This window comes from Coturnix japonica, chromosome 2 (assembly GCF_054131305.1).
Source record: "Coturnix japonica strain WE chromosome 2, WE-NBRP24, whole genome shotgun sequence".
Taxonomy (NCBI): Eukaryota; Metazoa; Chordata; class Aves; order Galliformes; family Phasianidae; genus Coturnix; species Coturnix japonica.
In genome coordinates this window covers 22,247,585-22,264,131 of record NC_140664.1, presented here as the reverse complement: position 1 = coordinate 22,264,131, position 16,547 = coordinate 22,247,585, and the positions used below count along the sequence as shown (strand labels likewise).

General features: G+C 42.8%; 1 protein-coding gene and 1 long non-coding RNA gene across 6 annotated transcripts in view; one reads left to right on the top strand and one right to left on the bottom strand.

Annotated features, from left to right (window-relative positions):
* The window catches only part of PIP4P2 (phosphatidylinositol-4,5-bisphosphate 4-phosphatase 2), a 20,563-nt gene extending 12,044 nt beyond the window's left edge, over nt 1-8,519 (bottom strand). For 3 of the 5 annotated variants that reach the window (XM_085537232.1, XM_015855951.3, XM_085537230.1), the window contains exons 1-3: nt 8,279-8,519; nt 2,294-2,442; nt 1,395-1,501 (exon numbers count right to left, since the gene is read on the bottom strand). In XM_085537232.1, coding sequence (XP_085393358.1) covers nt 1,395-1,501; nt 2,294-2,442; nt 8,279-8,384 — 362 coding nt within the window. In that variant the 5' untranslated portion in view covers nt 8,385-8,519. The remainder of the gene's footprint in view (nt 1-1,394; nt 1,502-2,293; nt 2,443-8,278) is intronic. The other 2 variants (XM_015855952.3, XM_085537231.1) reach the window with 1 other exon arrangement.
* Nucleotides 7,582-16,547, top strand: LOC146761729 (uncharacterized). Its single transcript, XR_014942489.1, has 3 exons — nt 7,582-7,702; nt 9,803-9,924; nt 16,435-16,547. It is a non-coding gene; the product is annotated as an uncharacterized LOC146761729 (long non-coding RNA).

Genomic DNA, 16,547 nt, shown 5'->3' with positions numbered 1-16,547 from the left:
ATATGTAATTAAGCTCGCAAAAGAAAAGGGTGATGCACTGAAGCAATGAGTTCAATCAGTCACTACCAAAGCACTGCCCCTTCAAACTATGACCTTTGCAGGGGTTTTTTGGGGGTTTTAAAACAGGTGATTCACACAATTTTTGACTTTGGAAGTGCTGCCCCTCTCAATTTTGAAAACATCTGGCATGCAAGGCAGAACCCTGTAGAGATCAAAGACTTGCTATCATATGGTAGCAACACTCCTCAGGAAAAAGGAATCTTAATAACTGGGCTGAGCAAGCCTGTGAATTGGAATGTACACGTCTACGTGAAGCATGTTGAAAGGGTGTTTATTCTTTCATAATCTAATTCTTCTTTCCAAGTCAGATTCTGCTTCTTCCCATTACCAAAAAGCAAGTCAACATACGCAGCATTCTGTAGTAAAAATACTATTCAAATTGAGAGAGAATCAGATGAAACCACCCTAGCCTGACTAAACACCATCAATTTACCTTAAGCAAGAAGTCAGCATATGCTTTTACGTTCAGTGTATTTCCAATTTATTATACAATGTGTCCATCCAAAATGACAGTATCCAAATTAACTAACAAAAGGCTGAACAAGAATCAGACTTCCTAACATTAAAACAGAAAGGAAAGATGAAAGCATTATTTAACTTGTAACTCATGCCTTCACTTATGCAACCAATATTGCAGGCTGGATGGCCTCCCTGCAAACTGGAAGCCTTCCATTTAGGGCGTACTCAACTCCTTGCTTCAAATTACTCCAGTTTAGCTCATCTTCTAATAAGACAAGTACCCAGTCTGTCTAAGCAAAACTGCTGAGATATGCTTTCAGGAGGTAGTTTAGCAAGACTGCAGACCTTCTGATTAAGCCTGGTTACTAAACACATGATGTATTACAGTTGAAGTATTCCATGAACTCTACAAAAAGCTGCATGACTTCACTGAAATCTTCCCCAGTGCCATATCAGCTGGGAGGAAACAAAGCAAACTAACAAAAAATCAAGGTCAAAAACTATGATTCAAAACCAGAAGAGCCAACAGACTGGTAACTAGGGCACTCAGTGTGGTGGAGTCTGCACTCTAACATCTGCAGACCCAACTTTCATCTTAGTTTCTGCTTTATTAGGGCTGCAATACTTGAATTGAAACACTATGTGTGCACAGAAGAACGTTCATTGTGGCAGTCATATTTGTTTCCACTCTAAACAATGTGTAACTTAAAGTTGAAAGGTAAGAAATTGAAAACTCAGCAAACCAAAGAAGGCGGTACCAGACTGAGGCCAATCTACTGCTACCTCTGCTTCCTTTAGAACTTCCCACCCTCAATCAGGCAAAGTGAGCAACTCACACATTTAAGTTTCCAGTAGGTCATGGACGTTACTCTTACCAGTTTGGTCTTGGGCAGCCTATTTTCCGAGATGTATCCTTACAGATAAGCAGACAATTACACTGACATCTAACATACTTCTTCCCTGAAGGAGGGTTTTTGATTGGCTAAACAAAGGAAAAGAAAACACAGAACACACATCAGAAGTCATCACAACCAACTTTCTTCCTCATAGAAGCATGACAAAACAGTGCTGTATGACTGACAAGTTCTTAACAAAGAAATACAGAGTTCCTCTTATAGAAAGAAACTTGCAAGTCGGAAAAAAAAGTTTCCTCCCCCCTCAAAAAAAAAAAGAGGAAGTGAAAATTCTTCACAAGAACATTTTCAGTAACAAGAAATTCTGCAAACTAATGGGGAAAAAAATGCTTTTATATTTTAGTAATAAAGAACTCAAGTCTTCAGCTTAGTTTTGAGAATTTGTGCTTAATATATTGACTATATCCCACTCGTTAAGTCTCCTTGCCTGGTATGATGGCTTTATTCAGAAGCAAAAGAATCAAAGTCTGGCTCTCAGTCAGAAACAGAATATGCAGAACCATCAGCTTGCTTTAAAATGTATTGAAATCACCTTCCTTGAACCTGACAGGCAAGTTTCTGGGAGCCCTTTAATACAGACAGTCACAAGCCTCAGAAGCTGAACAGCACTGTGGCCTGCATTACTATCTATTAGATAACCCCACAGAGCTAACTAGACAGAACGGGAAGATTTGCATTGGATGCATAAGAACAGATTGATTGTGCCAGAAGCAAACCAGGTGCACCAGCAGCTTTGCAGCAACAGGCCCTCAATGGCGATGTCCATCAGCAGCTCACTCTGTAGGTGAGGACATAAATTCTATGTTCAACCTCCCACCACTTCCCCCCACGGAAAGAAAATGCTAAAACCCCATTTTTACCGTAGCTTCATTGCAAACTGTGCATTTAACAACATGCTGGTGTAGCTTGCCATCCAAATTGATTAGTGACTGGCACACACGGCAGTTTATGACAGGAACACCACTGGCATCTGGACTCGCAATGGCAGTATATGGAGGTGGGAGCTCTGCTGCAAGAGATCATGAAATCTCAGATGGAAAACCAAACACGGCATCCTAAAACAGTCAGCAACCATAGCCACCAACAGCCACAGCCTCAAAGAAAGAAAAGTAAAGGGGAAAAAATGTTGATGTTAACTACTGATATCCACATTAGATAAATCTAAGTTTACTTTGCATCCCCCCCCCCCCCCCAACCAACAATCTTCTGTGCAACATTATGTACATCAATCATAGTTCTACATAGAGCATATCAGCAACACAAAAACACCATAATTCATCCCAGAAAGGCAGGTCAGATGAAAGGCTCATCCATGCAACTCCATTTCATTTTCAAATCAGCCTTTTAGGAGTAAAGAAGGGGGCAAGGGAGAAACATGGATTAGCAGAATCCAAGGGTGGCTTCTGATGATAATCAGAAGAATAGACACAGCCTGGGTAGACAGAAGAGCTCATTCCAGGGTTGCCAACCACAAGAACAAGATGCCAGGGCCCCATCCAACCTGGCCTTGAAATGAATTAAACCTTCAGAGCATCTTCTTTGAAGAGTCCCAGATATTTCTGCCGACCACAAGCCAACACGAGGACACACAAGGTTTTCATTTATAGACCAGTACCAGCGAACATAACTGCCCTGTCCTCCTGTGGCAAGGCTAATTTCAGCACTGCCAGCCTCAAACACACAACAAAGAAAGGAGGAAACATTTCAGATCCTTCTCAGTTTAAGAATTCATGGAATGAAAACAATTCCACATAAACTCTCACAAGCTTATTACTGCAATTATTTGGCATGTATTACCAGTGGGTTTTATTTCATCATGTTCTTCAGGTAAGCAGATAAGGAATGGGCACATTTAAGTAGTTAACTTTTTCTGCTATTTTAAAATACTCTGTAGCCTTGAACATCAAGAAATTATATCATGATTATGCACAAATGGTCAACAAAGCCCTCAGAGAAGCAACAAGATATCAGCTTTCTTCCAGTTTACAAAGCATTATTATCTGCTGAGGTGGAGAGAAATATCTAGCTACTACCAAAAGCAACAAGCCCAAGCAGTACATTTAGGCCTGTGAGGATACGCAGATCATTTCTTCACTCGATTTTAATGTGAATGTTGTAAACCGGAGGGATTTAAGAGACCGTAAGATCCAAAATATCACAGAATCACAGAATGACCTGGGTTGGAAGGGACCTCAAGGCCCTGCCTAGCAGGGCCACCAAACATACACATTTACTAGATCAGGTTGCCCAGGGCCCCGTCCAACCTGGCCTTGAACACCTCCAAGGACGGGGCATCCACAACCTCCCTGGGCAGCCTGTTCCAGGGCCTAACCACTCTCCTAGTGAAGAACTTCCCCCTAACATCCAACCTAAATCTTCCCTCCTTCCACTTGGATCCATTTCCCCTAGTCCTGCTATTGTCAGCCCTTTCAAAGAGTCTACTCCCCTCCTGGGAGTAAGTTCCCTTCAGGTATTGAAAGGCTGCAATGAGGTCACCCCACAACCTTCTCTTCTCCAGGCTGAACAAACCCAACTCCCTCAGCCTGTCCTCATAGAGGAGGTGCCCCAGCCCCCTGATCATTTTCGTGATCCTCCTCTGGACCCTTTCCAAAATCTCCATATCTTTTTTGTACTGAGGGCTCCACACCTGGACACAGTACAACAGATGGGGCCTCACAAGCGCCGAGTAGAGAGGGACAATCACCTCCCTATCCCTGCTGACCACCCCTCTCCTGATGGAGCCCAGGATACCATCACAAAACTTCTAAGCTTCACCACTGCTTGGCTCTCTCATTCGGCTACTTGGTACCCAAACAATCCAGATCGATACCTGACTTAACTCACAGGCAGCAGAAGACCAGTGGATATCTTGAGAGCCTCTGAACAGACTTAAATTATTTCAGATGAGAGGCAAAATTCACTTATGTGCAGCAATGCTTCATAACTACAGAAAGAGAACCTCACACCTACAGCTTTGATGCTGTGGTTGCAGAAATCAACATCCTTAAGAAAAAAAAAAACAGTAGAACTTCCAGTTCTATGCTGATTTTTCTTCCCTGTTTCTGAGGACTGGTAGCACCCAGCTGAAAATGGTCAGGGATAGCTGTAGTTTGAAGTATCATCATACTGTGCTTTCAGTACAAGACTACCATACACAGCGGAAGAAATACAAATGACAAACAACAGCAGCAAAACACAGGAAAACAAATGGGAGCAAAACAAACACTCACCCACCCACAGCACACACAAAAAATCCCACACTTTGCCAACCACAAACAATCTCAAGCCCAGCAGATCACCACACTAGCAGAAAACAGTTTTGAAACGTGGACAACTTAAAGAGCAAGATCTTGGCTGCAAGAGTCCAAGCTAAGGTTGCTGCAGGGGGTTTCCTGGCTGTAAGCAGGCTGCTTAACTGCTTCTGCAGCCAGTAACTGATACACTCCCTGCTTACAAGAAAAAAAGAGCCACAGAACAGAATGCACACCCAGCATGCTAAAACCAAACTGCAGTTCAATTCCAGCTCTCAGGTTACTTCTGTAAAGCAACAACCAGATTGCAGATCTTCTTGGCTTGGCTCTTTCAATTTACAGTGAGACATAACTCCTATCAGCTTGGTACAGGGCAGCTGTATTAAAGGAAGGCAAACAAGGGCATTATGATTATTTCTGTTCACTAGTAAATACATATCCCCAAGCCTTTCAGCCTTCCACAATCCTGGAAGACTTTAAGACTGTGTCTTCTTTGTAAGAAACAACTCTAGATTTTGAAAGCTAATCAGGTAAGGTGTGCAAGTACACAGACAACCAATTTTCCAACATCACACTGGAGCTGCCTGGCTTCCAGGTAAGCTGCCTCTTCATTCCTGTGCTGCTGTCTCAGCAGATTTACAACAGCAGGCAATAATGGCTGCTTCTCAGAGTGGTGCTGCTACATTTGCTACAGAGCAGAAAGCCAGAAGTATCTTGGCACTGCAACATTTGTGTTTAAAGAAGAGCCTTCAGAACGGCTCCCATAAAAACAACTAGCAAGGCCCTCCAGAATTAAGTGTAAAGAGAAATAGAGGAAAGCTATAAAGGGAAATAAAAGAACCATCTCCAAGTTTGCTGCTCCATATCCCTTAATAAAAATGCTGGCCACTTCCAAAGCACATTAACATATGTACTTGATATGACCTTTTTGGTTTTTGTTGTTGGTTGTTGTTTCTTAACAGCTTGAATTTCAAGCTAATATCTTAAATAGCAGCTCATAAAGGTCCACGTGGTGGGCACCAATAGTTGGTAGACAAATTTCACACACACACACCCCAGAGGCTTCAGAATATATTTATACTGCATGTCAGTGATCTGCTACTGACATTTCAGTTAATAGTTTATCAGCTTTGCTAATAATAATAACCCAACGGTAATGAGGTCAACAGGGGAAGCAGTGCCCTGCCATGCAGCACATGACTAACCTACAGTGTATATCCCCAGCAACACTCACAGGAGGTGCAGCAGCAAAGAAAACACAACCTTAGAAAATTATTGTGCCTGTTCACTTCCTTCCTCAATATTCTAAAGTTCAGAAACCACAGGGAGATGCCTGCAGCTTGCCTTGGACAGAGAGAAATGAGTTTGTTGGGTATGGGGGGACATTTTGTAAACACAGGTTCTTTTTCCTAATCTGGGAAGGGAAAGGAAGAAAGTGAACGATGCAATGGACTGGTGGGCAAGCATGGAGAAAGCAGAATAACCCCTGTACAATAAGGAGCAGAGATGATGGTTCCAACCTTTGTGCATGTGAAGTTTCTTAACTGTGTCCTGAGCCCACATCTTAAAGACTCTCACTTGCTTCCCTCACAGGGAGCAAGGAATGCCAGGACCCAGTAGCACTCAGCTGCCCAGCAGCTTATGCTGAAAAGAGTCAGCTGGGGCTCAGCTTCAGCCCAACAAGGGAAGAGGAGGATAGTTCCAAACCACAGCCTCATTCTAAAGCTCAGAATTACATATGGGGCACAGCAATTATAAGTATGGGGATGAATCTGTAAGTGTAACACAGGTAGGGCTTCTCCTTCCTTCTTCTACCTCTCCAACCCCACCTTCAGGTAATGCCAAGCAAGGAAGCACAGCAGAAGGAGGGTTTACAAGTAAATTCTATTACCCCGAGAATGCCTCTTCCTTCTGTTTGTGCTAGAGAAAGAGATAAAGGCTGCCCGATAGCTTCAAAGGCCTTTTAGCTGCCACACGTGGGAGCAGCTTTCTCTAAGGACAGCTGAGACACACAGGTATGGAGCAAGGAAGCTGATCTAGGTGGCACCTTTGCAAAACTTTGTTTTGCAGACATTTTTTAGTTAACTTTTCTAAAGCAGTATATATGTACGTGAGGTGCTACTAGGTTCAGTTGCTCAGGGAGCCAATAAACAAGATACTCCACACTTCTTCATAGAGGTTCCTCTACATATCAAACGTATTTGATTCCACCCCACTTCTAAAAACAAGCAGCTTATCTCTGGTGCCACACCCTCCCACTGCTGCCAAACTGGTCAGCAGGCGCTACAGCAGCACACAGCTCCTGGGGCCCAGCTGGTGTCCATTCTAAGCAGGGACCAAACAGGAGTCCCTGACCTGATGCACTTTCCTTACCTGAGAAGTATGCAAAGACTTGCTGGCTTTTGGTTGTTTTTATGTGTGTTTCCAATAGAGCAGAATGTATTTCAAAGTAATAGATACAAAATAAGGACTCCACATAATAAAAACAGAGTAGAATTTAAAGCAAGGTGGATTTCTGGAATGCTCACACAGCAAAGCTTCAGGGCTGATGGCCATCCTATACAATTCAATTGCAAGAATACAGCCCATCTGTTTTTTGGTCTGCCAGTCAGTGCAAATGGGCACAACAGCAGCAAAAAGACCCTTTCATATCATGGCAAATAGACCCTGCTACCCACAGGTTGAAATACTATTCAGAGTACTCAGACATTCACTTCTAGCCTTCTTGTACATGCACGCTACATCTGCACAGTCCTATGGGAACCCCCAAGAGATGGGCAACGCAGCAGAGCCACTAAGAACCAACCTCCCATTTGAAAGGCTGCTGCTAGGAAAGCTGCGCTAATCTCATTTAGCCTTAAGTCTCAGCTTTTTTTTTTTTTCCCCTTTTTTTCCCCTCCCTCGATTTCTGCTGTGAACAACGTAACCGGATTAGAAAGAAGAAAACACCTACTAATGCACCTTTCTAAGCACTGCAAGTAAAAACGTTCACCCGGTGACTCGATATCGATCAACAAGGTAATTTCCGTAAGTCGGCAGAAGAAAGTTAACCCCATGTACCATTTTACAGCTCGGTGGCTGCGGTACGGGCCTCGCTTTAGGAACGCAGACAAGGCAGCCACGGCCTTGAGATGCTCCGGCAAGGGCAGCGCAGCAGCAGCCCCCTCCCCTTCTCTCCCTTCCCATCCCCTCCCACTCCCTCCAGGGATGGAGCAGGGATCCATGGAGCAGAGATCCGAGCGCTTCGGTTCTCCCTCCCGATGGATGCTGCGGATCCACGCAGCTCGCCTCACCGAATTTAGCTATTCGGCTCTAAGTATCTCCTGCTTAATCCCTCTCCTAATTAATGGCAGCGCTGATTTAAGCCCCGCAATTACCTCGCAGGTTCCAACCTGCGTACGAGTCACGCTGCAGACCGGCTCCGACCTGTTCTGCCTCTGCCAACCACTCTCCCCATTATTTCCGAGGCGGCCCATCGCTCACGGAGCCGATCACGGCCTGCCGGCTCCGCACCGCGCTGCTCCCCGACAAAGGCCTCGAGTCGGCTCCGCGGCTCGGTTCCCCCGGCCGCCTTCCCTCCCCGCCGGCCCTTACCTCGGGGGCTGCTGTCCGGCAGATAGGGCGGCGCGGTGGGGGTGACATTGCCGGAGCTGGGCGCGGAGAGCAGCGGGGAGCGCTCGTCGACCCCCTCGGCAGCCATGGCTGCGGCGGGAAGGGCCCTCCCCGCTGCCGGGCTGGCGGCGTAGAAGGCGGGAGGGGGGGGCGGACCGGGCCGAGCAGCGCCCGGGAAGGAGCGCAGAGGAAGGGGCTGGGATGAATGGGACGCGGCAAGGAGAGAGGGGCGGGGGCTGAGACGGCCGGGCCTGCCTCCGTCCGGCCCCTCGCGCGGGTTAATGAGGCGGGGCCCGCTGAGGTGCGAAAATGGTGGTAGGTTCCAAAGCTTCTTAAAACGTGAGGAGATAAATCTACGTGCTATAAAACCGGCTGCTCTGCTGAGAAGCATTTCCCTGTGTCACCCTGAGGGTATAAGGATTGGATTTCCATCCTCCCAAAAGCCCATTCTGGCACCATCTGGAAGACTCAGGCAGTGAAGAGGGAGTAGCTTTTCCTGATAGATTTTTCAGCCTATATTGAGACAGGACAGATGTTTGTCTCCCAGGCGTCGTGTTGATCTGCTGTCCAAAGGGCAGAGACTGCCAGGCTCTGATAACACAAGGAGATAAGCAATTACTTGGTACAAAATCAGGCTTTCGTTGTGGCCGCCAAGTGCCACCCCGTGTCCCAACCACGCGGGTACCCAAAACTAATGCACTTTATGAAGCGCATTACGTGGAAAAGCTTTTGGATGTTTTCATAAGAATTTGGTAACAAAACATAACTGAAAAAACTTCATCAGATGAGATTGTGGTCTGAGATTTCACCAGCTGGTCGTGTTTTTTGGTGTCATAATTGATAAGATTAAATAGTATTACATCATTTGAAAATTCTCCATGGAAGCAGCTTTACACACTAGAATTTAGGAACTGAAACTTATACAGAGACTGATGAAGTCAGGCAAATAATCACAACATAAAACAGAGACTGATGTATTTCTAGAAATTAAGTGCTTAATTTTTACCTTAATAAATAGAATACGGAAATAATGAGCTATGGTGATATTGCAATGGGAAAACAATGTTTTCAAAGCTGAATGGAAAAAAAGGTTTTGTTTTCTGGTAAATGTTTAAACACCGATCGTTCTTCTTTGTGACAAGATCTCCTTTTTAAATGTCATGGTTTCATGCAGGAATAAACTGAATCTGAGCTAGCTCTGATGTTAGCACGTAAGGAACAGCACACTACAAAGCAGCTGGTTGTTACACTGTCTGCATCGTGCAGGAAGGGCGGTCATGTCATGTTAACCTGATCTTATAAACATGGTTACTAACTTGGAAGATGCTTTTTTGGTACAAATTACGTTGAGCTTTCAGCTTTCAATCAGCTTACAAGGAACTCTTTATGAATCAAGTCAATATTTAAAGGCTCTTTTTGGTGAGGATTTTTAGAGATTTTTAGCATTTTGAGCCCCCAAATCTGTCGTCTTGGGCCCAACATAGATCTTTAATAAATGTACTTCAGGGTGTAACTTCAGTGCATTTTAAGCCCATGGACTTGCTGAAGAAGACTGAAAGCCCTAAAGCCACCCCCAGCTGCCCAGAGGGAGAGCTGTGTCGCGCCTCTGACTGACAGCTCACGCTCAGGTGAGAATTACTGTTATTAAGCATCTCGCCTTGCTGACCTGTTCTTTGAAATATAATTGCTGTCTAAATAACTACCTACTCTGCATTCAAAACAAAACAACCACAACAAAGTATTTCTCTAGCTCTTGTGCTTATCAAAGACCCTTCAACCTTTTAGTCACCTGAGCTGCTAAGCAGTCTGAATAGCAGAAATTAGATAATAGCTCTGGTTTTAATTATTTTAAGTCCGTGCAGCTAAGAATATGCAAGTGGAGTGTATGCAGATTTGCTAACAGCCCACAGTCTCCAAGAGAAGGTAGGTGGACCCGACTAGTAACAAGAGAAGGTACCAAATGCTGTACAGTCAAGCAATATGATATGGTTGGCTAGTAACAAGCATTCTGTGGATGTTGCTCTGTCTGTAACAAGAAGAATTCAAACACTGGATAAATGCTTAATTCTGTGTTTAATTACACCACTGTGCAACTTTTCTTCTATGAAAATCGTACCTTGTTTGATGAGTGGAGTGTGCTCCCCTGAGCAGCCTCATTCTTGGCTACCCAGAGGATGGGTCACCACTTAAGTTCAGTGCCAGAGCAACACAAGCATGAGCTCACAAGCATGTTTTTCTGCCCTGGGCCTCATTGCCCCTTGGCTCTTTTGACCTGCGCATTATGCTGCATCCATATCCATGTGTGCCTCAGGGCTGTAGTGTGTTCATGTTGCCAGTGAATCTTGAAGGTCCTCAGCAGTAAAGGCTGAATAATAGACTCTGTCTCCAAAAGATACTTAGTTTTGCAGGGGTTTATGGACTGTAACTACCATTTTGGAATAACTGCATATCTGGCAGCTAATAACAAAGGGAATTTATGCTGCCCGCCAGGTGACTATGTCTGTATTCAGGATTAATCTCAGTGAAGTATTTTAGATGTAAGATCTATAAGGTACATGCCTCCATAAGTACAGGTAAGCTGAAAAACGTACTGCTAGAGCTCTCACAGTTGTACAGGCAAATGAACCAATCTCTGAGAACAAACAAAATGTTTCTATATATATATTTAAGAAAGAAAATAGTGAACTTTTGTCTGTCTATTACTTCTATTTTCATCATAATGCTTAGAGACCACAAGCCAAAATCCGTTGTGACAGGAGCTGTTCAATGACCTCAGCTTAAATGGTCTTATTTAAAGGGAAAAAGAAGAAGAATTTATGTGTCATGCATATTTGCATATTTCACTGGTATTATAAGAAAAGGAATGCAGTGCTTCTTAAATCCACTCACAGGATCTGTTTGCTAGGCTGAAAGATGAGAAGGAAGACCTGGGATTGTTAGTTTCACACATGACCCATCTCTGTGCCCCTCCATGGTCTCAACTCAGTTTTCACAGATAATCAAATTAGGCAGAAACTAAAGTTGTTATTATACACCTTAACCTTTGTATGATAAAGCCGTACTTAAGGATGGCTGAAAACAATGACAAGCCTGTCCTGTGCTGGTTTTGAAGTAAGAAAGTCTGTATAGTACAGGAGTTAAATGTGAACCTCATATGCACAGAAGAATTGTATCTCTAGTCCCATCAACATGGCTGTGGGATAAATCACCCGCCCACTAGAAAACACAGACACAGAACATTATCTGGTGCAGTGATGACTCAAGAAGTTGGAGGCAGCTAATGGTGCAGAAAGTGGTTGTTGTTTTCAACCTGCTCCTTCACACCTACAAGTGCAGGACTAATGGCACACAGAGCAGCAGGAAGGCTCATACTGCAGTCAGAGCATTCTGCACGTCACTTCTGTTCCCAGAAATGATGGACAGCATTTAGCCACTGACTCTGAAAGCCTATTTTTGGTAACTTTTTATCCCATATGCTTTATTTCTGTCACTATAGACCACTCATGCAAATTTATGTGTGGAGGCTGCTGTTACAAAGCCACAATTTATTGTCCTGCATCATTTTACTACGGTAGATTGTGACAGACAGAAATTACAACAGTAAAGATGTCTTAATTTACACATAGGAGGCCTCTTCTTTTATTCCTAACTAGAACTGCAGTTTCTGTAGAGCTCATTATCTATTCCTGATTGCATACCTGTCATTTCTTTTTGTCTTGGCGCTATTTTAGCTAACCATATTTTTAGAAATGGAGGAATTTTCAGTCTCGATTCAGAAGTAGTTCACGTTGGAAAATATAATCTTGATTGGCAGGAAAATTGTTTATGTGATTAAAATTTTCTTCCAGCCCAGCTTCATTTCAGTACATTACTGTAACTGCTTAGCTCCTTCTTGGTCATCTTGAAGACAGAATCACAGAATTGTAGGGGTTGGAAGGGACCTCTAGAGATCATCGAGTCCAACCCCCCTGCCAAAGCAGGCTCCCTACACCACGTCACACAGGTAGGCGTCCAGGCGGGTCTTGAATATCTCCAGAGAAGGAGACTCCACCACCTCCCTGGGCAGCCTGTTCCAGTGCTCCGTCACCCTCACTGTAAAGAAGTTCTTCCGCACATTCGTGTGGAACTTCCTATGCTGTACTTTCATCCCATTACCCCTAGTCCTGTCCCCACGCACTACTGAAAAGAGACCAGCATTGCCACTATGGCCCCCACACCTCAGGTATTTATAAACCTGGATCAAGTCCCCTCTCAGCCTTCTTTTCTCAAGGCTAAACAGACCCAAAGACACTAGCTGCTTTCAAAGATCCGAATGTAATATATTCACTTCCCCCTAATCACAGTGCATATACTCAAGATTCCTTCCTTTATTATCTATCAAATGTTTCAACTCAGTCAACGCCAATAGATCCCTTCCTTCTGTTAGAAAACATTCAATTCATTTAGTAGCTTGTCAGATGTTACTCTACAGTTGCTTCTGGATAAACTTTTAATTCCCTTTTTCTACTTTCTTTTGTCTTCTTGAATGCATGGATATTACAGAGTGTGCTTTTTTATATACTTCTAGGTTTGAAGATTCGTCTACAGTTTAGTTTGCATATGATTTTCATTCTATCATTGATTTTTGGTTGAGTGGGTCTTGTGGGAGGGACAACAGAGAAGTAGATCACTTTTCTAGCCAGAAACTCCTCTTAGTCAATGGCTAGATGGGTGAAATACAATAAAAATCACTAAAGATCTAAAATGACTTCTGGTGTTTCAGTAGATGGCTCTAAGAAGCTCTAAGAAGAAATGGAGTTGCTGTTAATTTGTGGTGCTAGCTATAGATTAAGTATAAAGAGGTGAGCTTAGAATCACAGAATCACCAAGGTTGGAAAAGACCTAAAAGATCATCCAGCCCAACCGTTCACCTATTACCAACAGCTCCAAATTAGGTGAGCTTAAAAGTCAGGGTTATGATGACTTTAGATCATGAGGTATCCCATGACACATATCACAAGAATAACAGCATCTTCATGAAACTCCAGTTAATTATTCATCTGACTTGAATTTCCTCTGCCATTTCAGTCTCAAAGAGCTGCATTCTTCATTTTAAACCAGAACTTGGTTCACACAACATTTTAATTAAAGGCTTACTGCATATCAGGAGTGGATGGATTAACATAAATGAGTGTATGATTTGTCCAGGGCAAAAAAAGAAAAAAGAAAAAAAAAAAGTAACAAGGCCTGTTATTATGTGAGTATTGATATATATTCTAAGTACAGTCTCTCTGATGACTTAGTGCTTAACAGGTTCATGACAGCAGTTCAAGTTGTACTGCAAAGATTGCTGTGCGCACACATAGAATCATAGAATCCTTAGTGTTGGAAGGGACCTCTGAGGGCCATCTAGTCCAACTCCCCTGCAATGAACAATAACACCAGATCTACATCAGGTTGCCCAGAGCCTTATCCAGCCTCACCTTGAAAGTCTCAAGGGAGACTTTCATCACTTGCATCCAACTATATCCCTGGGCAACCTGTGCCTTACCAACCTCACTATATAAGATTTTTTTCCTTAGATCTAAGCTAAATCTACCCTCTCTGAGCTTGAAACCACCTCCCCTTATTCTGTTACCACAGACCCTGCTAAAGAGTCTGTCCCCTTCTTTCCTGTAGCTCTTCTTTAGATACTGAAAGGCTGCTATCAAGTCTCCTTGGAGCCTTTTTTTCTCCAGGCTGAGCAGCCCCAGCTATCTCAGCCTTTCCTCATAGGAAATGATGAAGATATTAAAGAGTATCAGCCCTAGCACCGACCCACCGACTTGTCATCAGTGTCCATCCAAATATGGAGCCACTGACCCCTACTCTCTGGACTTGATCATACATGGATTGTATGGATTGAAATGGCATGGTGCTGCCTTTCAAACTTAGTTGCAATTGTTAACATAATGCTCGTACATTAACATAATGCTCATATGTGATCAAGACTATTCATATTTAGCTGGCAGTCTTTGAATGTAAACATTTGAAATCAGGCCAGGGCAGTGAAAATGCTGGTGGCGGCCTTTCTTTGTTAGGGCTCCAGGTTCAGGGGGTTAGGAAACCTTCACATAACTTGATGTGTGTTTGCATGAAGTGGAAAGTGAGTTTTCTGTGAATACCCCAAAATTACACTGTTTGTACGTTTGCATCTAAATACTGGCTCTATCTATATAACTTCTCTAGTTGATTCTTTTCATAAGGAAATTATTTATTTATACAAATACAGAATCCTATTGTGTGTACCTCAGCATGTGATGCCAGGGTGGCACTAACTAGTCTAATCACACCCACCAATAAGAAGAAAGTTGTACTTAACTGCAAAACATAAAAGCAGTATGAAACCAGACAAATTAGAAGCCTGGAGGGACCCCAGCTGCTAGAAAGATGAATTTCCATCTCTAAGAATAATGAGTTATTTTTTTTATCTCTAACTAGATGTTATCAGTATAGGAAAAGTGAAAACATAGTTTATTAAGGGAAAAGATTTGAGAAGTGAGCGATTTACAAGGAGTTGTACCTGAACACTAGAGAAGCTGATAAAGGCTTGATGAGTTCAGTGCCATAGAATCATAGAATCACCAAGGTTGGAAAAGACCCTCAAGATCACCCAGTCCAACCATCCACCCATCACCAATAGTTCTCTTGAACAAAGCCAAGAGAGATGTGTCTTGAAGGAGCTGAGGTTTCCAGGGAATCGAAATCAGAATTGCTCAACATCTGAAGATAAGCAAGGGCATAGCCAAGGATAAAGGGATGTGTTAGGTAGAAGCATATCAGGAACATCAGTACATATATAGTTTTAGTACTTAGGAACCAGAGCAAAAACCATAAACGAAAAACACTTTCTTCATGTTCCAGAGGCACAATATTATATATTGATATACTGCCAGCACCTATGTATTACTGCCTAGCAGTGACCCATACAGTGGATGATACCTCTAGGCACACTGTAAATATGCAATTAGATCACAATTGAAGAAGTTTTTGCTGAGTAAATTCAATAATAGAGGATACTAATAAGAGAGTCAAGGACTATGCTGTAGATGCAGTGGTTGCTCAAGAATATCACTGCTAGAAGGTACAAAGAGCAAGAAAAACTTTCAAAATAGATTCACCAGAATGCTAATACTTTCACTTGTGATGTTTCAAACAAGCCAATAAAGCATGAATAAAGCAGTGTGCAATAGGCCATAAAAATTACTTCTAAAAATGGACAAATTTCAACTAGCAGATGCTAGAGGAGTCTGTAGTGAGTGATGACTAATGTGGGCAAGAAGCAATTTTGTTTAGAGTGGTCAATGAATATGTATGTAAAATTTAAGAGCTGACATCAGCTGTCACGGATAAAGTTGGTCTCTCATGTCTGAGAAGAAGCAGAGACCTCTGACTGTATGGATACTCACTTGACATGGAACAGTGTAAAGCATGCTGGTATTACCATGATCTTCAACATAAGGATAACATACAGATCTTTGATAGAAATCCCAGTATTATCCTTAGGAAGGTCAAAACAGAGGTGTGAGCTACTTATTCCTATCAACTGACCAGTGCTGAGATTGTTGGGAAAAGATACAACACATATAACAAGGAGAAAGAATGTGAAATGGTACAATTAGGATAACAACTGAATAGAAAAAAAATCCTTTCTACAAACAAGTTTCAAGATCCATACAATTGAAAACAGTGCAATAAAATGAGTGTAACTTCCATTGCAGCATCTTCAGAAGTAGTTTTCCTAATGGAGAGCTAATAGATACGGAGCCTTTGCATGTGGTTACTCAGCAGATAAAGCATGAAAAGATTCCCATAATCTCTTCATCTGGGGAAAAAAAAGAAAAAGAACAAGAAAAAGAAAGAAAAAGAAAGAAAAAAGAAAAAAAAAACCCACAAGAGAGTCATTCCAGTGTATCTCTGCAAAAGTTCTTTTGGTGTGCGACAGTGTTGGGACCCAATGGCCCAGTTTCCTTGTGATCTTGCCATCAGGTTACTCCCTTAAATTATAACATTTTCTTCTCTCCCTATGGAGCTGGAAGATGTTGCATTCTGCTCCTATTCGTTATGCATATAGTATTACAGCTATTAGAGAAAGTTTCAATTTCACTTTTTACCTGCAGGCAACTATCACAGTTCCAGCCAGCCTGCCTTCTTTCCATAATCCCTCCCAGATGACCTACCATATCCTTTGAGCTTTCTATTATGCTATCTATTATAGATCACAAAAAATGTT